At 51.6% G+C, this 21,968-nt stretch overlaps 1 protein-coding gene across 2 annotated transcripts in view; it reads left to right on the forward strand.

Moving 5' to 3' along the window:
• Positions 1-13,425, forward strand: part of LOC101277516 (probable palmitoyltransferase ZDHHC11B) — a 35,759-nt gene extending 22,334 nt beyond the window's left edge. Inside the window, exons 10-14 of one of the 2 annotated variants that reach the window (XM_033436652.2) lie at positions 4,314-4,377; positions 6,290-6,324; positions 7,220-7,316; positions 10,463-10,535; positions 12,541-13,425. In XM_033436652.2, the coding sequence (XP_033292543.2) occupies positions 4,314-4,377; positions 6,290-6,324; positions 7,220-7,316; positions 10,463-10,535; positions 12,541-12,980 (709 nt within the window). In that variant the 3' untranslated portion in view covers positions 12,981-13,425. The remainder of the gene's footprint in view (positions 1-4,313; positions 4,378-6,289; positions 6,325-7,219; positions 7,317-10,462; positions 10,536-12,540) is intronic. The other variant, XM_049708251.1, reaches the window with a different exon arrangement.
• Positions 13,426-21,968: the final 8,543 nt, after the last annotated feature.

The following is a 21,968-nucleotide window of genomic DNA, read 5'->3' on the forward strand; positions in this document are numbered from 1 at the left end:
TGGTTGCAGCACATGGGCTTAGTTGCTCTGCGGCAAGTGGGATCTTCCCGGACCAGGGCTCGAACCCGTATTCCTTGCATTGGCAGGCGGATTCTTAACCACTGTGCCACCAGGGAAGCCCCCATGACCTCACTTTAAGTTGATGGCTTCTGAAACACCCTGTCTCCAAATAAGGTCACATTCTGACGTCCTGGGAATTACGGCTCCAATGCAGTCATCCCTCAGTATCCGTTGGGGTTTGTTCCAGGAACCCCTCCGTTTACCAAAATCCATGAATGCTCGAGTCCCATGGGTAGCCGTCCACATCTGTGGGCTCTGGATCCGAGGATTCAACAAACCACTGAGAGAAATTTCAGTCCAAGCTTGGGTGAATTCTCGGACGTGAGACCCACAGATCCGGAGGGCCAACTGTATATCGGAGAAAACGCACGTATAAGTGAACCCGTACTGTGCAAAGCCATGTTGTTCAAGGGTCAACTGCTCACCTTTTTTGAAGGGACACAATTTAACCCACAACAGTCTGCCTTCTAGCCCTCCAAAATCCACGCTCCTCTGTCACCACATCACAACGTCCCCCAGTTCAAGCATCAGCTCTAAGTCCCAAATCTCACCACCTAAATCATCCAAATCAGAGACGGCTGAGACTCAGGGTATGACTGATTCATCCTGGACAAAATTCCACTCCATCTGTGAACCTGTGAAACCAGGCAAGTTATTTGCTTCCAAAATACATTGACGGGACAGGCATAGGCGAGACATACCCATTCCAGCAGGAAGAAATCAGAAGGAAAAAAGGGTCACCAGTCCCGAGCAAATCTGAAACCCAGCAGGGCAAATTCCTTAGATTTCAAGTGTTGAGAAAAATCCCCTTTGGCTTGGTCATCTGTGCTATCGCCAGGCCCACCAGGTGACGGCCCACCACGCCCTGCTCCATGCCAGGAAGCTGGGCTTGTTATCCATGTAAAGTTGAGAGTCGGTTGAGATTAATACCTCACGGCTTCTGCATTATTATATCTGTAACACATGCTCTTGCATCAACATAGGGACCATGGAAAACCCCCAGCACCGCCTCAAGGCTGATATCTGAGCAGCCGCCACCTTTGCTTTCTATCCGTACACAAAAGCTTACAGGGAAAGGTCAGATCACGCCGTGCCTGTCAGTCTGCAGCCCCTATTTTACACCCCCAATGGTGGATCGTGGATGGCTTTTGTGACACTGCACATGGACGTGATTCCTTCTCGTCAGGAAAGTCATCTTCTTCCATGGATAGACCGTGAGTTCGTCAGCTGCCCCCGGCAGACCCGGAGGTTATGTCCAGCCTTGGTTTTTTCGGACAGTTTACTGGAAGCGTCTTTGTGCCAGTGTTGTTAGGTACAGTTGGTTTTATTTCTGTAGGACATCCGTAGGGCAAAGGGCTTGGCTGTGCACTTTCAATCTTCATAGATCTTCACGATCACTTTCCCCAAAGTTAGAGTAATTCACACTTGCATCAATTTCCTCAAAGTTTTCAATACAAGGTACTAACAGTATATTTAGTTTTATCCAAATAAAACAAGTAATTGTTTCTATGTGCAGTCCTTTTAATACCAGTGGGAATGTACATCATTTCATCTGTTTTGACCATTATATAATTTCTCTTGTGTGCATTGCGCTAGGTTTTCACATATTTTCCCCATTTTTATACTGGGGTATTTGTATATTTCTTAGCAATTTTAAGAGCTCTTTGCCTACTGAAGATATTGATTAATTCTTTGTTCTGTGTGTTTCAAATATATTTCATCCAGTCTGTCATTTAAAAAAAATTCTTTATTGTGTCTTTTGCAATGTAGAGGTCACAAATTTTTCTGAAGCTGAATTTGTCAAAATTTTCTTTCGTCCTGCTTTGAAAAGCCTTCCTTACTCTCAGTTTCTACAGATATCCTCCAATAGTCTTTCTAATATTTTCATAGTTTTTATTTGCTTTCTTTACATTTTGATTCTCAGGCCATCTTGATTTTTGGAAACAGTGAGACAGGTAACAAAGTCATTTTATCCCAACGATACACCTGTTGGTTGCCACCTCGTTTATTAAGTAGTCCACCTTCCCCGTGGAAGTGAGAAGCTCTCTCTTTAGTGTCTGGACCCATCTGCACTCATCCTGGACGCCTGCTTCTGCCTCATTTATCTCCTTCTACTGCAGCATCCCATTATTCCCGGTTAGACAAATTCCTATCAAGATGTTTTCATTTTTCAAAATTTTTGACAATTCTTACACATTTATTTTTCCAGATAAACTTTGAAAGGATTTTGTCCCGTTCCAAGACACCTGGGTTTGGGGTTGGTGTTGCCTTCAATATGGCTTCACTTGGGAGGGACCATTGCTTCTTCCCAGCATCACTGTTCCATGTGGCAGCGCAGGGAAGCCTAGATTCATCTCTCCTCAGTGGAAAGGGGGCCAGAAGTGCAGCCCCCGCCCTTCCGGAGGGACGTGCTGGGAGCTGCGAACGGGGACTCTCTCTCCATCCTGCATCCAGCAGGGCAGAGAGGTTCCCTGGACCAGGAAAGGGGAGCTTAGAAGAAATGCACCACTAGGCAGTTTCTCAGATGCTGAGAGTTACTTAGATTTTTGCTTAGTCTAACAGTCAGCCAGTAAATATGATTTAGTGTAAAAAGATCATTCGCTTTCAAACAACCCAATAAGTTTTCTTCTAAATTGACTTCCTGAGAAATCTGACTGGCGAGACTATCATGTAAATCCAAGTCATTATGAATTTCACTTCGCAGCATCATCTAACCAGGACCCTTTAAGTAAAATCGGAGAACGTTTCTCTTTTATCCTTTTCTGGTAAGAATGATAGAAACTTAACTGGAACCAGGATGGTAAACTTTCACCTCAAACAAAATTTTTTTCAGATTTCCAAATCAATGCATATTTATGATAGAAAATTTGGAAATACAGAATCCCCAGTATAAAAACAAAAGACACTCAGAGTCCCCCACCCGCCAGTAGCTCCTGCTGGAATTTCGGTTTGTACCTTTTAAGTCTTCCCTTCTAATAATTTTTCTGTGCATTGTACCCATAATGTTTTATTTTATAAAATAATGATCATATCTAATTCCTTAGGCGCCTCACGTATTGTGAAGTTTCTTCTGTTAAAAGAAAAAAATCGAGACATTTTCTTCTACCTTTTGGGCATGTATCATATTCGTCTTTACCATCTTTACCGAATTCTTTTTCTTTTCCAATCCAGCCTCTACTCCTCCAACTGGAAAAGGAGCTAGCATTATTTAATGAAAGGGTTAATGATGGGTAAAATGCAATACAAGTACAATGTAAGGTGCAAATCCTCTAGATGCGATGGGAAATACATTACCAGTAGTCTTTTTTGTGGCAGAAAATGTTTCTAGGGTAACGTAGTAGTTTGGATCCAGTTGAGGAAATCGGCACTTGTGATGGCCATTCCCAGCCTCACCCTGCGGCTGACCCTGTTAGAGCAGGTCGGACCTCGGTTCACAGAGACCAGGGGAAATATCTAAGTCATGTGACACCTGCCAGAGGAAGAAGTGCGCCCCATACGTGCCCGTGGATGTGACGGTGTTCTGTGGGCAAGTTGTAACGGGAAACCTCACGGAGGACCTTACAGTGTCTCTTGCTCTAGCAGTGGTTATCGTACCATTTTCTAAAGAGTATTTCTTCTGGACTGTTTATCTGTTCTGGAACGTTAAATGGATGGGATGAGAATATGAGCAAGGAATCAGATCTTACACGTGAAGACACGCATCGACACTTACTATCTCATGGTTTCCTTGGGGCAGAAACCTGGTCGAATGAAACTGGGTCTCTTCTCTGCACCCCACAGACAGCAACCGTGTGTCCCCAGGTTTCGTTCATCCCTGGAGGTCCTGGGGGAGAAGCCACTTCCAAGCCCACTGGGGACAGTGACAGAATTCACTTCTCACCTTTTCTCCTCCCCCGAATAGCAAGTCAGCAGTGGCAGTTTACGTCCTTCTTGCGTTCAAATCTCTCTGAATTATGCTTCCTGGCTTCTCCGGTTTTAGAGGCTCAGATGATTACCCTGGACCCACGTGGAGAATTCAACACGATACTTCTGTGTTCGTTTTAGGTCTAGTGCAACAAATCCTCACAAACTAAGGGGCTTAAAGAGGAGGCGTTTGTTCTCTCTCGGTGTCAGAGGCCAGACTCCAGGGCTCAGCAGAGCTGCTCTCTCTCTGAGCCTTGTATGATCGCGCAGCCTCTCACAGCCCATTCTGAGCCCCCAAATGTCCACATTTGCTGATACGTGTCCTTTCTTCCTTCTGTATGTCCCGCCAGCATGAAGCTCACAGAACAGGACTCCACCATCAACATCCCAGGCGAGAGCTCCTCGGGGCTGCAGGTAAGCGCGGCGCGGGGCCAGGGGCCGGACTCAGGGACTCGATTGTTTTAAACATTTGTAGTGTTTCCGGGGCTGCTACTCTAACGGTATGTTCCTACGTCCATTCTTACATCCAGACGGGCATCCAGATCTTGTGTTAGGCCAAGTTTTCTTTTATACGATGCCAAAATCATTGTCTATGAAAGAGAACAATGGCATGTGTGTACATCGTGAGATGATCGCATCTCATGTCGTCACCTTGTGTGTGTGAGAGAGAACCTTGAGATCTACTCTCTCAGCAAATTCCAAGTACAGTCACCAGGATGCACGTTAGATCATAAGGTTTATTTTAGAAGGTCTTCCCTTTGGGTAAACCTATTAATAAACTTTTGGTCCCAGGAATTGCACTCCTGAGAATGAAAATAGACTCTAAGGCTTCCTGGGTTCAACCCGGTTCTGCCGGTTACCTGGGCAGGGAGCCCTGTGCATGTCTACTCCTGTGCAAACGTCTAAGTTTATTGGTGATGATTGCAGAGATGCTCCACTAGCACAGCACCCAGCACGTGGGAGCATGCAACTGTTTCTTACCATTAACTTGAAGATCCAATCATAAACGTGGACAAAGCTCTATTGCAAAGATGTTCACCGTAGCATTGTTTATAATGATGAAAAATCTGAAATAATCTAAAAATCCAAATTCAGGTGAATGATTAAGTAAAATGGGCTGGATACCCAGTCCTGACAGATGATGGGCCAATTGAAAATTCTGGCTTTGAAGATGAAATAATGAAGTTAAATGCTTCTGATGTAATAAGTGGGGAAAAGCAGTATATAAAATTACATATATGGCATGTTTGCAACTGTATAAAGCAAAAACCAAATCCTATAAATGGGGAAAAAAAGATTGACAGAAAATGCATTAGAATGATTGAACTCTGGGTAACTTTTAGTTTTCTTTTTCTATTTTCCAAAGTGTTATCTGTGGTTGCATGATTTTTGAGTAAAAATACATGAAATATTTAATTTTTTTAGGTTAAAAAAGGAAGAAAAAGAACAAAAATGATACATTGGACATCATCAAAGTTTAGGGTTAGGGTCAGGGTTAGATTTGAACAAACTCTTTACCAAAAGGGATCTATGGACAGCAAATAAGCCCGTGAAAAGAGGCTCATTGTCACTAGGCACTGAGGAAATGCAAATTAGAACTGCAATAAGGGATCACCACATACCCGCCAGCGTGGCTATAAGCAAAAAGTTTACTGATACCAAGCGTGGTGAAGAGGCAGGGGAGGTGGAGGCCTGTGCCCTGCGGGTGAGATGTGGAAGACAGGCCAGGCCGGCAGCACCTGGGGTCAAATACATGCTTTCACGTGACCCAGCCGCCCCACTCCTGTCCTCACCAAACAGGAGTGAAAACACATGCACATGGACAGTGTATTTCTCTGCTTGGGCTGCAGAGGCCAGGCAGCCCAAACTACACGTTTCTTTTCTTACAATTCTGGAGGCTAGAAGTCTGCAGTCAGGCTGTAGTCAAGGTTGGCTCTTCTGAGCATCTCTCCTTGGCCATCACACGGCCTTCTTCCTAATCTCCTCCTCACGTGAGGAAACCAGGCACAGTGGACTATACGACGCACCCCAATGACCTCATGCCACATTAATTGCCGCTCTAAAGGCCCTGTTTCCAAATACAGTCACAAAGTCACGAGGGGCTAGGACTTCAACATAGAAATGGAGGGGATGCAATTCAGGCCAGAACCCGAGGACTGGGGGTAGGGTACCGCCCACCAGGGATCCTTCCCTGGACCTGGGAGCCCCTGAGGTAGCCTTACTCAAAGTCCGCTTATGATGGGCTTGGTTTTGTGTAAGATAAGTTCCATGTCGAGGGCTTCTTTCTTAACTTGATGACTCATCATTTACTCCTTTCCCCCCACAGGAACTGGATGCCAACCTGAGTTCATCCACAGTGGGGTAAGTCCGTGAGCTTTTCTACCTGACAAAGGGCTGTACACTCCTCGTAACGCAGATTCCTGAGGAGAGTGGTGCATCTGTGATGGGGTATTTGGGGGAAGACATAACAGAAAATACAATTATTCAGGTAACTCTCTGACACTGTCACTCACGGCTGTCCCACAGCCTGGAAAGTCCTGAGTTCTCCCTGTCACCTTCTTTACAACTGACACCTGAGCTAGTGGACACATACGAGTCACGCTCGTTTGATTTCTCTCTCTGTGAACACGTAGGACGCCCTTCCGATGGTTTCCAACAGCGTCCTCCTGACGCAGGCCTGAGTCCAGTGGGCGCTGAGTCTGTTCGCCTTCCAGGAGCACGGGCCAGCCCACTGCCCACCTTCCTGCCTCAAGGGCAGGAAGTGGCCCTTTACAAAGGCCCTGACCCAGTTTCAAGCACACGTGTTAAAGCGTATGCTCTGTCCCCTGGCAAAACTGTGTGTGGCCACGAGAGTCTTATATCTTAGAATAGCGTGTAACAATGAACACACTCACAACTTGACAGTAAGTAAATTACTCACTCTTCATTCACTTACTCAGCAACAGGGAGAGCTTTAAGTAAAAAGCTACTTTTATCAAACATTTCCTATGTTGTAAGCATTTGGAGATGGCACCCTTACCCTCCAAGCTCAATCACTTTCATCTGGTGTCATTTAATACAATTTAAAATAAAAATTAAAAGGAACAAGTCATTTACTTGAATCTCACCCGCCAAACACACACACACACACACACGCACGCACACACATGCTCACGCACCTCTCCAGCCCTCTCCAGGCCACTGCATGTGGCCGCCTTCCGTGTCCCCCACATGCCACCCCCCGCCTCCCCATTGATTCTGTTTCCCACGACCCCAGCAGAGTGAAGTGGAGGAAGTTCCTGCCGCCACTGTCCAGGTGCCCAAGTGTGACCTCCCTCAGGACCATCCGCCCAGAGAGCTCCCTGAAACTCGAGGTGAGCCCGGGGGGCCGACCTCTGAGCCCCAAGTGCAGAGTGAGGCTCTGTGTAGAAGTCAGGCTTCCCAGACTGAGGTTAGGATGGCGGCTTTGCCTGTGACCCAGGAGTGCCGGCTGCTCAGGGCAGCCCAGCTGAGTGCAGAGCAGCAGAGAAAGGGGGGCCAAGGCTGTTCCTGGCCGCGGGATGGTGTGTGTGTGATAGAAGCAGACGGACCCCAAAAACGGAGGCACCACCAGCAGCCCTTGTGGGAGTCCTGATGTCCACAAGCAGCTTTGAAAGACTGTCTAGTATCTTTTCATTTTAGCCTGAAGAATTTGGAGCGGCTGTGTAAACTGTGTTAAGTCTATTGGTGATAGATTCCCTCAGCATTTGTTTACCTGAAAATGTCTTAATTTCTCCATCATTCTTAAAAGATACTTTCGTTGTGTATAGAATTCTTGGTTGGCAGGGTTTTTTTTCCTTCGTGACATTATGTCACCCCAATGACTCCTGGCCTCCATGGAATCTGATGAGAAATCACTGTTTATCACACTGAGGATCCCTTGTCTGTGATCAGTTGCTTCTCTCTTGCTGCTTTCAAAATTCTCTCTTTAGCTTCTGAGAATTTGGCTGTAATGTCTCAGTGTGGATTGTTTTAGTTTATCTTGCTTGAAGTTTGTTAAGCTTCTTGGATTTGTAGATGCATGTTTTTCATCTTTGGGAAGCTTTCAGTCATTATTTCTTCAGGTATTTTTCTGTTCTCTTCCCTTCTCCCCTCCTCCTGGGACTCCCCAGTATGTCGATACCTTTGATGGTGTCCCACAGGTCCACCAGCCTCTGTCCACTTTCCTTCATTCTTTTTTCTTTACGGTCCTCAGACTGGATAATTTCAGTTTCATCAATTTTCTGATCCTTTTTCCTGCCTGCTCAAATATGCTGATTCACCTCCAGCGAATTTTTTATTTCGGTTTTCGTATTTTTTCAGCTCCAGAATTCGTTTAGTTTCTTTTTCTAATTTCTACCTCTTTATTGATATTCTTATCTGTTCATACACAATTTTCCTGATCTTTAATTCTTTGTCCACGATGTCCTCTGCCTCACTGAGCATTTTTGAGACAGCTGATTTAATATCCTTGACTATTAATTTGAAAGTCTAGGCTTCCTGTTTCTTTGTATGTTTTATAATTTTTTTGTTGAGAACTGGATATTCTGAGTATTATAATGTGGTAACTCTGGAAGTCAGATTTGCTCCTCAGGGATTATAGATTTTTGCCTGTTGAAGGCTGGAACTATGTGTTTGTGACTTTTCCAAACTATTTTTGCCAAGTGTGTATTTCTTGTCACTGAAATTTCTCTTGCGTTATCTCTGTGGTCAGCTAGTGACCTGACAAAGACTTCCTTAAATGTCTAGCTGCAAATAGAGGGGAAAGGTTCTGTCTCTTTAAGTCTTCCAGAAGGTGGCACTGACGGAAGCTCTTGCTGCCAAGGGGGCCAAAACCAAGGCAGGCACCTGTGCCTGCCCCTCAGGGAAAGGCCAGACCGAGCAGAACACACAACCCCAAACTTGTGGAGTGCATCAGCCAGCTGCTCCGGGAATGAAGGTTGTTCTGCCCGAAGCCACAGCAGGACTAAAGAACAGGGGGTGGCAACCGCCCCCTCCCCACAGATATTACAGCATCTGATCGGTCTCCAAGTGTGAGATGGGTGACTGACAGCTCCTTTCAGCATGAGGGTTACCTCAGTGGAGGAGAACCTCTAAACTTGCGACTGCAGCCCTTTTCCCTGGCAAACCATTGCTGCACTTTTGATACACAGCCTTCTTCAACACAGTCAGCAGCCACATCCTTCCCCACAAATCTCCGTTCCACGGTCGTCCACTGTTTCACCTACCTGCTTTGTCCGGTTTTTATTTTCATTCCAAAGTAATATTTTGTTTCCCCTTAGTTCCAGTAATTTTTAGATGGTTTGGCAACACCTCACCTCACCTTTGCTTCCTGGGTAGCACTTCCTCTGCGTATTTTTTCTCACGCTGCCCCGTCTCTACCAAGATCACTGCTCCAGTGCTTTCGTCTGGGGGCAGACACCCCGTTGTTGCCTGTGGACTCAGGAAGGTTTGTAGCAGCGATCGTTCGCCTGGCTGCTCGGCCTTCAGTGGCCCCAGCAAGTTATCCCTTGGGGGTAGTCCCCCCACAACCATAGCAGCGCCCTGCCCGCCTCACGGTGGGTTCCATGAGGGTCTCTCCCACCTTCCACAGCACACTCCTCTGACCATGTCCTTCTGTGTCCATTTGCTTCCACCTCTTTGGGAGTTGTCTTTTCTGGCCCAGCAAGGGTTTCCCTTCTTGTTTTCCCCTGAAGTTATGTCTTTACCCCTTTATGTATCTGTTTATCTATTGACTGTAATTTTAAAGTATTGGATCAGGGAAGGGAGACTCCAGCATATTTTAGATATGCTGTTTTGGTTTAGAAGTCTCCTAGTGACATGTTTACTTGTAAGTCTTTCCAAATTTTCAAAGAACAATTTTGCATAATCCCAGTGTCTGGTTCATGCCACATTCAGCGCTGAAAGTTGAAATGATCACCATCCCTGACCCTTTAGCAAGTCTGGCAAGAACTGTGGTCACCCTTCCTGTTGGCTAGCTGGCAGACGTGGGACAGTAAAGTCATCAGTCTGCTGGGCCAGGTTAGCACCGGGGCAGGGAAAAAAATGCCTGTATTCAGATGTGGGTGTGAAACACTAGGGGCTCCCTGGTAGCCAGGCCCCAGCACCACGGAGCAGCGAGTTATATGGAGAAGTTGCCAGGTTTGCGGTGACCTGTGTGTGCCCCAGGCACCCCCCGTTTGTCGTGCTGGGAGCCCACACAGGTCTCCTTGGCTTCCATGAGACCCTCACACACATTAGGCAAAGCACACTTGCCTTTATCCTGATGTACTGCCGGAGAAAAAGCCAACATTCTCCACCAGAAGCAGTGGTGCTTGTAGCCGCACAGAGAGATGAATGCTCTGAGGCTCTAGAGGTGACCGACGGCCCACGTCTCAGAGCTCATCCAGGGGCGAGGCAGGCTTGTCTGTCTCTAAAACATCCTCTTGTCGCTACATTTCGCCCCCTTTGGCAGTTTAACAAATACTGCATCGTGTATTCCGTATCACTTCTCTTTCTGTAGGATGCAAAGGATCGACGAGACGTAAGGCAGCATACGGAGGGAGACGTGGCTGAAAACCAAGGCTCAGCTTCAGGTAAGCTATTGGGCAATTTGGGTCATGTTGAGCTCTGCCCAAGTGTGATTTTCTACAGAGTTAAATATTTTCTAAGGAAAAAAAAAAAGGAGAGAGAAATCAGCATGGAAACTCAGGGCTGGGACGCTTGTCTCTGTGACATGTCCGCAGACAGCCCCCGACGTCCCATGTGTTTGCCCTGCCCCCCTCTGTGCCAAAAAGTAGTCCAAGGGGTGGGGCTGGACACCGGCCGAAGCACCAGCAGCGAACGTCTGCCCCGACTGAGGCCTGGCTCTGGGCATCCGTCTGTGGCCACCAATCTGAGCTGTGCACCCGAACGGTGCTGGTGGCCGGCCTTGTGGTGGCCACGCGGGGCAAGGTCCCACCAGAGAGTCTGGACGCGACGGGCACAGAAGGTCCAATGTGCTCCACCACATCCCACCTGCCGGGGTCTCGAGTGATTTCACGCAGCGTCTTCACTGTTTGTGAGTCTTCATCCTTCCAGAGTTTAAAAAAATATTCACCACTCAGCCTTTCACCAGCTAACGTTCATGACGATATGGTCTCATGAGTGTGCGTCCCGGCAGAGCACACGGGACACCTCCTTGAGCCGTTAACTCTTCAGCACGCCCGATGTAGGACTCGGAGACTCCGACTCCTGGAGGGGAGACAGAGGCTGGAGGGTTAACTGATGTTACGTCATTCCACGTAAGCTGGATTTGAAGGCTCGCAAACACAAACGTGGCATCAATGAAGCAGGGAGGGGGGAAGAGAGAGGCTGTTCCATGAGCCCGGGTGTGCAGGTTGATTCTGAGGACAGAGGGTGCTCCCCACAGCAAGCACCATAGGTGTGAGGGTGCGCCCACGTGTGGAGGTCCTCCTAAAGGTGGTGATGAACCAGCCAGGCGGTGAGGGGCTCTCGGCTGGGACTGAGGCAGGGAGACCCCCAGAGAGAAGCCCAGGGCACCTGCCAACCCTGGTGACCTTGTCTTCACAGACGTACAGGAGGTAGAAACAGAAGGCCAAGTTCAGAGCCAACTTCACTTTATGGGTTAAGTTGTCCCATAAAACTGGGACCCCATGGGCTTCCCTGGTGGCGCAGTGGTTGAGAGTCCGCCTGCCGATACAATGGACACGGGTTCGTGCCCCGGTCCGGGAAGATCCCACATTCCGCGGAGCAGCTGGGCCCGTAAGCCGTGGCCGCTGAGCCCGCGCGTCCGGAGCCTGTGCTCCGCAACGGGAGAGGCCACAACAGTGAGAGACCCACGTACCGAAAAAAACAACAACAACAAAAAAACAAAAAAAAACTGGGACCCCAAAATGTGGAGGTGAGCCAAAGGACCCCAACTTTCTAGCCCCAAAGGACACAGGAATAATCAGCCTCAAACCCTGGGGGTGTGAGGAAAAGAGAAAAATCATTGCTGACTATTCGGAACGCCAGGCTGTCCCTAACTTTGCAAAAGGGGGCTGGTCCCCGGAACCCCCAAGCTGAGAAGTGACATAGAGGGTCAGGGTCATCCTGGGCGCCAGGCGGAGACCCTCTGAGACTCGCCCTTCATTGCTTGCTGCTCCTTCATCAGAGAATCACGAAGAGGACTGCAGGGAAAGTGAGCAGCTCTCGGTAAGAGTGACCGACTTCACGTGGGGACAAAGCACTGGCGTGAGAATGCACAGAAACTAGCAGAAAGAGAGGCCTCGGGACTCATCAGACGAAAACACCAAATAACTATGAGGATTTATTTTGTTTAGAGAAATAAAAGGCAAAGTTTAAAATATCTGAAGAGAACAGAAAACTGTTCTTTAATTACCAAACACATTTGAGGAAGAATGAAATAAAACTTACAGAAATGCAAAAGGGCAGGACAGGAGGTGCACAGAGCCGAGCCTGGTCTTTGCTGCAGCGGCCGGCTCTGCGCCGTGTGGGGCGCCGTGTGCCGTGTGCGGGGCCGTGTGCCTGGGCTCGGAGCCCCCCACCCCTGCACACACCCCTCCGAGGTGCTCACGGGAATGTCTCCTTTTTCTGCAGGAGCCCAGGGACCTGCGCCGACTGAGAGCCCCTTGCAGGGCTCCTTCTCTGCCAGTAGGCTGCCTGTGGAGTCGGTCCCGGAAACCCATGATCTCCTGTCCTCTCTGCGTGGCCAGAGAAAGGACACGTGGTCCCAGAAGCACTGGGACGTCTTCCCCAGCAGCCAGAAGCCCTGGAGCTCGGAGTCCACGGCCATCAACACCTCCGAGAGTTGCCAGGAGGTGCCCCATGTGTGGGCAATGGCGCCGCACACCCAGGTGCTCAAGGGCCTGCCCGTCATCGAGGAAGAAGAGTATGGGATGAAGGTGACCCCTGTCGTCAGCGTGGAGGAGGGCTGCAGCCCCGAGGAGGCCACTGAGCCCGGCAGCTCCGCCAAGGTCACCATGATCATAGTGTCTGAGGACCCGGAGCCCGAGGACCGGGCTGCTCAGCCTGAATAGAGCAAGCGTGTCCCCCAGGGCCCCAGGACGCCCCTCCCTCCAGAGCTGCTCACACAGCCTGGCCTCATTTCCAATTCTAGGAGGAGACCTGGGCCCTGTGGTCCGCCGTCAGACCCCGCCGTCTGCCGTCAGACCCCACACCCTCCGTGAGAGTCGGGAGGGAAGAGGGAGCACAGGAGCCCCTCTGCTGCTGGCTGCGTGGGCAGGGCTTTGTGATCTCTGCACTTCACTCACTCTAGAAGCCATATTCTGAAGACTCGCATACTCTTCTAAGCACGTCTAAGTGTTGTTCCAGGAAGGAAGAGGATTCAGGATGGCGCGGGTCCCGTGTTTTTACTCTGTTGACTTAATGTTTTTAACTGTATGAATTTAAGTAGCTTTTAAGAAAATTCTTCAGAATTCCTTAGTAAGTTTTATAAGAAAAAATAAAAGTTAATTTTAATGGCAACAACCTTGAAATCGGTCTTGGTAAATTTCAAGTCCCTGGGTTTCACGTGGCTGCTTGTGTGGAGGGCTGGCAGCTGATCCCTGGCCTGCCCGCCACACTAGTGCTGAGGTCTGAAGTCCGGTGTGAACCAGGCCTGGTCTGGGCCTCCAGAACTGGCTCCCAAGCCCAGGCCCGGGGGCAGCCGCCCCAGCCTTGTCTCTGTCACTCCCCTGAATCGGGCCCACGGCAGGCGGTGACCATCCAGGGCACAGCCTGCCTCACCCGCACGGCCGTGGTCACACCTGTGCTGGCCGTGCTCATCCCCGCCAACACGGTCAGAGGCCCTGGGCAGGCTACTGAACTCCCATTTCCTCCGCGTGAGCCACACGGTGAGGAGGTCCCCTCCTAGAGGGTTAGCCTCCAGGCTGCCTGTGTGGTCCCCCATCAGGAGAGCACACGCGTGTGTCGCACGTGACGCAAGGAGCCCCTTGGCCTCACCTGCTCACATGCCCATGTTCTTCAGCCCCTTCCTCCTGACGGAACGTGTGCTCCCTTGGGGACCACCTAGAAGACCCCCACACGCCCTCGAGCCTCTCCAGGGTGGGCCTACACTCCCCCCCCCTCCGCCTGCACACACTTCTCATCCCCATCAACACAGTCAGGGGGCCCTGCCTCCAAGCTGAAGGCTGCTGCGCCCTCCCACCTGCGGGAAACCTGGAGCGGCCCCTCCCTGTCCCTGTTTCCCTGCCACCTCCAGCCCTCTCTGCCCTCCTCCACAGGGCTTGGGTGTCCCTCTGGGCTCCTGCTCCCAGCCCCCAAAGTCTGCAGGACCTGCTAGTGGCACTGCTGTCACCCCGATCACTTGCAATTGGATTATAGCACCAGGTGGCAGCTGCCCTGGCCCCATGGCACGGGGCTCTCCAAGTCCACATGGGCTCATGGGACTGAGGGAATCCAGCCGCTCATCTGACCTCAACCTTAAGGAAAGATGAGCCTCTGGCTTCCAGAGGGGAGGTGGTCTCTGCCTCCCACCCAAGCTCACCAAGAAGACCCAGAAGATCCCCCAAATAGAGAACAGGTTCAGAAGCTGGGTGGCTAGAAAGTACTGACCAGAAGCATGCAGGGACTACATGATAGGCGTTCGGGCTGTGGCCCTCTGAGTCATGAATATGGACTGAGGACCTAGGACACGAGGCATGAAGAAAGGGCTCCCAGGCTGTATGGGGACGTTTTTACTACAGAACAGTAAGCACTTGCCTAAGAATGCATTTTTATTGCATCCTGCATTGAAGAAAGTGCGGAAACGCTCAAGGAACTAGAGAAAGGGAGCTGGGAGATAAGTAGTGAGCACACAGAAGGGTGGGCTGCTTTGAAACTAGGCCTTGAACCAAGAGCAGGGCTGGGCGCAAGATTCCACGACTAAATCAGGGGCTCCAGCAGAAATAAACTGAAATAAGGCGGCCGAAGTTGAGATCCTAGATTTCTTAGATTTCTAGATTTCAGGGTTTAAGATCAATCAAAATCAGCTCACAATCAAAGATCAGAGAAAACACACCATTGTGAGTGGAAGTCAACAGAAACAGTAAAAGTGGATTTAGGCCCCAGAAACTTGAGATTTGGAATTAGAAAGCTGGAATATTCAGTAGGGTGCATGAAATATTTAAATATATGAAAATCACAGAAATAAGCAAAAAGAAAGTTTTCTTCATGATCAGGAAGATATGTAAAAGATGCAAATAGACTTTTTAGAAATAAATATACATGTTAAAATAGACGTAACAGGTAAATGAAAGATCAGATTAAACATAGTTGAAGAAAGAGTTATTAAACAGGAAAATCATCTGAAGAAATTACTCAGAATGCAGACGCAGCAGAGAGGATGAGAGATGGACAGAAAGAAGAGAAGGTTGGCAGAGACAGAGGAAAGATGGGGTCTCAGATGCTAGAGGACAGGAAGACAAGAACTCAGGGAGGGAAGTGGTATAAGGCATGATATTAGGGTTCCCCTGAACTAACAAAGGACGTGAAAGTACAGGTACGGGAGGCATAATGTATAACAAGCTGCATAAATAAAAAAGAAACCCACACGTAGGCATCCTGGAGAGAAAGGCAGAACACCAGACATTCCGACCTTGAAAGCAACCAGAAAGAGAACGGATCGCCTACAGAGAACAGGGGACTTCTGGACAGTAACAACAAAAGGAGGGAAGTGATGTCCACAAAGTGTGACAGAAATGGGCACCAACCTAGAAGCATGTGCCCAACAATGTGTGCTTAGGAAAAAGAGCAAAAACACATTCTTAGACAAATAAAAGCCGAGTTTACCACCATCAAAGAAAAACACGCAATGCAAACATTGGCGGAAGCCACGGGAAAAATGGAGAAGTGCTTCCAACACACCCCGCTCGGCTGTGTCAGGCCACCACATTGGAAAGGAAGTAAAAACACAGATAGGACAACATGATGAACAAGCCCGATTTAGGGGGCATCTTCAGGACCCTGGACTCGTTTTCTGGAACATGTGGGTTCTGCTCAGGCACACAGGGATTAGTTCCCAAAACAAAGCCCGAGCAGCCCTCTGGTCACGGGCGTGGGTGGGTGAGCGTCCTCACCTCTGTCCCCACCCCCACCCTGTGTAGTGCCGTCTCCTGCTGCCTTAAGGGTTCCCCGTGACCACGGAGTTGAGCAGTGGGAGTGCTGGACACGCCGAGCCTCCCTCTTGGGCTTCATCGAGCTTCTTGCACCTTTGGGTTTAGTTTACATCAAATTTGGAAACCTTTTGGCATTCATTTTTTCTCTCACATCTTTTCTGCACTCCAACCGCAATATTTTCTCCCCTTTTGCAAGAGCTTCAACTAAACATACATGAGGCTGCGTCAAGCTGTCCCACAGGCCACTGATGATTTTTTATTTTTTGGTGGCCGTGCCACACAGCATGTGGGATCTTAACTCCCCAACCAGGGATCAAACCCGTGCCCCCTGCAACGGACGCACAGAGTCCTAACTAGTAGACGGCCAGGGAAGTCCCTGGGATGGTTTATTTTTTAATTTTCTTTTATCTCTGTTTCATTTTGGGTAGTTGGCATTGCTACACTTCTCCATGGTCTAACCTGCCAGTAACCCCTTGTGTATTTTATCTCATGCATCGTAGTTTTTACCTCCATGAATTTAATCGGTAGTGTTGCTATAGTCTTAGAACACATGGAATAAGTTATAATACTGTTTTATTGCCCTGTGTCAGTTCTAGGTCCATTTCAATGGATTCATCTATCTTCTCATTATGGGTCTTATTTTTTTTTTTGCTTCTTTGCACACCTAATAGTTTTCATTGAATGCCAGAGGTTGTTAAGTGTACCTTTTGGGTGCTAGATATTTCTGTATTCTTATACAGCAAATTTGCTTGAAGTTTGGTCTGAGATGCAGTTTGGTCTCTCTGCCTTGCTGCTAAGATTTGTAGGCAAGACCAGGGCAGAGCTCAGGCTATGGTCTACCATCCCCTCTCCAGAGCGATCTCCTTCTTTCCAGGCACCCCAAACGCCCGAGAACTGTGAAGTCTTCTTGTTGGCCGGTACACGCATCACTCATGACCTTGTGTGGGTGTCAGGCTCTGCCGCCTCTGACATTTGCAGTGGTCCACTCCCAGCCCTGCCGGTGTCCTCACCTATGTGAGGGGATCAGCGCTCAGCTGCACACTCTAGGGGGCTGTGCAGCTCTCTCTGTGCTACTCTGTCCACTTTGGACCCCCCAGTCTCTCTGCTTTGTCCCCTCACCTGGGGAGGCTGCCGGCTCCACCTGGGTCCTCTCCCTGCACCTGGACGCTATGTAGGACGTCAGCTGGGGCTCCTGTCACTCGGGGTCACTGTCCTTTGTCACCTGCTGTCCAGTGCCTTGCAAACCATTGCTTCATATATTTCATCCAGTTTGGGGTTGTTTCATGTGAGAAGGTAAATCTAGTTCCTGTTACTCCATCTTGCCTGGAAGCAGAAGTGTGTTCAATGATAATCTGATGCATATTGGTTACTGCTGCACACACACCCATTTTCCTTTGCACACTCAGGAAATGCAGTCACGGGAGCAGAGCCGACTGAACCCACACAGGCTCAGACAGCTGCTGTCGTCACTGGTGAAGACGCGCCAGGGCCGAGGGGTCGCAGACCCTAACGCCCAGCAGTGACGCGCCCCCTGAACAGCAGGCAATGGGGCCGGCGCTGCTCAAGGGCGTGTGTTCAGAGAACGCAGGGAGAGGGTAGCTGACCCGGTAGCTACTACCTTAACAGATTAGGAATCGTGCTGAGATCTCCATGTGCTAAGAAGGCAGCACAGAAGAACAGATTATTAGTTTAAATAAGTGGGAAAGGCTAGCACTGGGCTGAAGGGCAGATTCTGCTCCCACGGGGCAGCTGACCCCGGCGTGGTTTCCGGGGAGGCGTGGTGCCTCTGTCCCGGGATCCTTTCCAGACGACGAGACACGGTGTCAGGCAGAGCCAGTAACTCCCCTGCAGTGGACGTCTTATGGTGGATTTCCACAGACGCTGGAAGAACAAGCTTATCAAAATGGCTTTGATTTCTGTTAAACTGTTTCTATTTTTATAACCTCTACGACGTGGATGCACGTCCACGTCCTCTTGAAGGGACCACAGAAAGCCGCCTTGTTCACACACCCACCTCAAGCCCTGCAGTTTATAACGCTGTCTGCCGTGACTTTGGGGTGTCCGACTGTCCTACTGTCCTCTGGCCCTCACGCCCGGAGTGCACAGGCGTTAAACGAACTTGATGGTACATTCAGGAAACCGTGTGCACGCCTGTGCCGGCACCATATGCCCTCAGCCTCATGCAACGTTGGGAAAAAGGAAAAGTCAAGGTTGGCTGCTTCGGATGGACACAGGGGCACCACCTCGGCCACTGTGATCACAGCACCCATGACCAACAGCCCCGGGGAAGAACTCAGAGTCCGTCGCTGTGCTCAGAGCCCACGCTCCATGTTGCCAGGGTTAGCACCGCAGGTTTGGCACGACCAGAGGTGGGGAAGGATGCGTGGGCAGGAGGGGTCCCCAGAGCCAAGGGGAAGCACCAGGCCTCCACCCCGAGCTGGTGAGCTGATGCCTCTCGAGACTGTCTTAGAAGCAATGTTAATAACAGACCCCAGGTCCTGAAAGTCTTATTAGAATAAAAATTAGGGAATCACCTTAAACCATCAGAAATTCATATGGCTTTCTTAAATGCCCAGGTTTATGACAGCAAGGGTAAGTCTATGAGCCACAAAAGCAGGTTTCCAAGGTGAGTATCAAGCACGTGCTGGTGGTGGGCGCCAGCCCTGCCCCAAGCCTGCTGTGTGTCCCGGGTCAGCTTCTCTGAGTCCCAGGGGCATCGCCTGAAAATCGGGAGAGCGATCAGGGCTGTGCACGCCCAGGACCCCCAGGAGGATCCCGTGCTGGTCCAGGGCTCGGCCGCCAGCATTGAGAGGTTCTTCACAATCTGGAACGAGGGCCCCACGTTTTCATTTTGACTGGATCCCGCACCTGACGTCGGCGGCCCCGATCGGACATCCACTCCAGGCGGGATGCGCGGCAGGGCAGGGCCAGCGTGGGCCACAGAGCGGGCACTGGGCGTCCACGGTCACCGTGCTGGGCGGTGGTGAGGACATTCCTCCCCAGGAGCCATCTGTCCGTCCACCCCATGCACCTCACCCCGAGGAGGGGGCCCTGCTGGGCACCGACCAGCAGCGAGCGGACAGAGCGGTCCCCAGCGGGCTGAGGCGCCCCACCCCGGGCAGAGCTGCCTGGAGGTCGTCCCTCCTTCCTTGGCTGCCCGGGGTATTTTGGCTCCATTGGGTCTAGGCTTCAATGAGGGGCGACTCTTCCCTGGTTGAGCAGCGCGCAGCGGGAGTCGCCACAGCTCTGTCCCCCGGTGAGATGGACGGTGTCGCCCTGCCGCCTGGTGAGAGCCTGCACGTGCCCGCGGCCCACGAGCAGCTCCCCACGTGGGGGGCACTGCACGGCTGAGGACAGCCAAGAGGACGGACTTCGGGCTGTAAAATAAGGAAAGCTCTCATGCCTAGTATGTGGAGTTAGGTATAGCCTGAGGCTCCAGCCCCTTCCCGCCCACAGACGCCCTCTGCCTCCCGTCTGGGTGGTCCTCGGGGCGGGGGTCCAGGGACTAGAGCCTGAGGTAGCCAGTGGGAGCTAGGGTGGACGAGGCATGGGAAAGAGAACGCGCCAGGAAGCCAGGCCAGTGAGCTGAGCACCGTCCTGGGGGGAGCACAGAAGGTGGTCTCTGTAGACACAACTAGGGGCCTCTACAGGAGGGCACCTCGGATTACCCTCGTGGGCCCCAAGTCCACGAGATTGTCCTTAGGAGACACAGGGAGGAAACAGACACGGGGGAGGAGGCCACGTGAAGACACAGGCCGAGGTCAGGGTGATGGGGCCACAAGCCCAGGGATGCCTGGAGGGCCCCGAAGCTGGAGAGGCAGGGAGGGTCCCCAGGCCCCTGCAGGGAGCACGGCTGCCGACACCTTGACTTTGGACTGTGAAGGCTTCTGTGGGTTAAGCCGCCAGCATGCGGTCCTTTGCCCTGTGGCCCTGAAAACCCAGCACAGTGTCTTACAAGTACAGACGATCCCGCTCACGGGCAGCCTCCGTGTGGCCACCGTGCAGACGTGCATGTGCCAACCCGAGCTGGGGTTTGCTAACTGGAGTGTAGACGGAGGTTGTCCAGGTCCCGTCAGTGGACCAAGGGCCAGGGGCAGCGTCATCCCCCACAAAGGGTGCGCTGGTCCAGCAGCCAGCGCTGGAAGAAGGCTCCTCCGACTCCCACACCAGGATGGAACCTGCCGTCCCATCCTATCGCGAAGGGGACTCCCCCAGCTTGGTAAGAGCCCATGTCACTATTTCAGGCCATCTTTTGAGTGTGGCCAGGACTGACTCTATGCTGTAAACTCAAAACACAATCTCATTCACAGACGACCAGTGGTAGCCTCCAGGAATGGTACAGCCGGCAACCCCGCTGGCTGACTTCTGGCCGCCTGCGCCGTGGGGCGTGACTACGTGGGCTGTGGCTCTAGCCACCCCTTCGTGGGGGCGGCAGTGCTGGGAGCCCCTCCCGTCCCCCAGGCCCCGCCTCTGCGATGACTGTCCCTCACACATTTCTGCCCCCGGAGTCTGGCACTCACCTCCCAGAGCAGTTCCGCCATCAGCAAACCCACACATTTATGCCACAGCCCTTGCTGTGGACTGAATGCTCGCCTTTTGGCTAATACGACGCTGGGAACATAATAATGAGGAGTGCTTTTCGTTCTTTCATTTGCACCGTTAACAGTAACTTCAGCGGTGCTCGGGGCTGTGGGGGACAGAGAAGGTGCAGCCCAGCTTCAACCTAAAGAGTCAGGACCGCAGGTCACGGGGGGCGCCTCGGGGGCGCCCTGTCCTGCTTTCCCTGTTCTTCCGACTCTAAGATTCTGGACTTATCTGGTGTCCAGAGCGTGAAACTTTTCAGAGAAACGAGAAATAGAAGCCCATGTTCGGCCAGTTTTCAGCAGGAGCAGAAACCAGAGGGGTTGAGAGGAAGGCACCTCAGCCCAGGACCACGGTGGGGACGGGCGGGCTCAGCCTGCCTGTCCCTGGTTCCCGAAGGGTCGAGAAAACCACATCCTCTCTCCCAGGGGCGGGCGATCTGTTGGACAGCAGCACCTGTCACCCCTTCTCTGGCTCAGCACCCCGGCTTCCTCTGCTGCCTGGCCCGGCCGGAATCCCAGGTGAAGTTGGAAGCTGCTCCCCGCAATTCCGATTCAGAAGAGACCTGAGAGCTGGGCAGAGCCTGGGGTCAGGTGTGGGGTCTCTGCAGCCAGGACGGAGGACAGAGCCTGGGGTGGGGGGGAGGAGTGAGGTCTGTGGCCAGATGGGCCATGGAGGTGTGTATGTATAAGGCTCAGGGTGGGGGACTTTGCAGCCAAGAGGGGAGGACAGGGCCTGCGGTGGGCTCCTTGGCCAGCTCCAGGTACTACAGCAGTGACGCTAGAGGCCACACTTCCCCCCGGAGCCCGGGCATCTGGACAGCTTGGGGCGGCTCACTCCACTGGAGGGGGTCCTGGAGGATAGAGAGGGAGGCCCCTGCACCCCAAGTCTCAGTACTAGAACCTCCCTGTCACCCCGGCCCCAGAACCTTCGGCTGAGCAACCTCCTGGTGAAGGCGGGGGCGCGCCCTGTCTCCGAACCCACCCCTCCTGTCGCAGAGCCTGCCTGGTGGAGAGGAGGCAGCAGGTGTACCGAGAAGAGAGAGGAAGAGACCCTGGAAGAGGCTCTGAGGTCTGCTGCTTTCACCCAGGTAACCCGCGGAGGCCCCGGTCGGACGCAGGAAGATGGCCCGCCTCCAGCTGGAGTGGGGGGCCCGGGTTGGGGCGCCGCCGCTTGCCCCCGGGAAGGCGTCCCAGCTGCGCACCGCGCCCAGGGCCCGGCACGGACCCGCCTCCCCGCCTCTGACCCACCCAAGCCAGGCGCTCGCCTCACCCTCCCACTGTCCCCCAAACTCTCGCGGGGCGGCCCCACTCCCCGCCCCACCCTGCT

Source organism: Orcinus orca, chromosome 3 (genome assembly GCF_937001465.1).
Source record: "Orcinus orca chromosome 3, mOrcOrc1.1, whole genome shotgun sequence".
NCBI lineage: Eukaryota > Metazoa > Chordata > Mammalia > Artiodactyla > Delphinidae > Orcinus > Orcinus orca.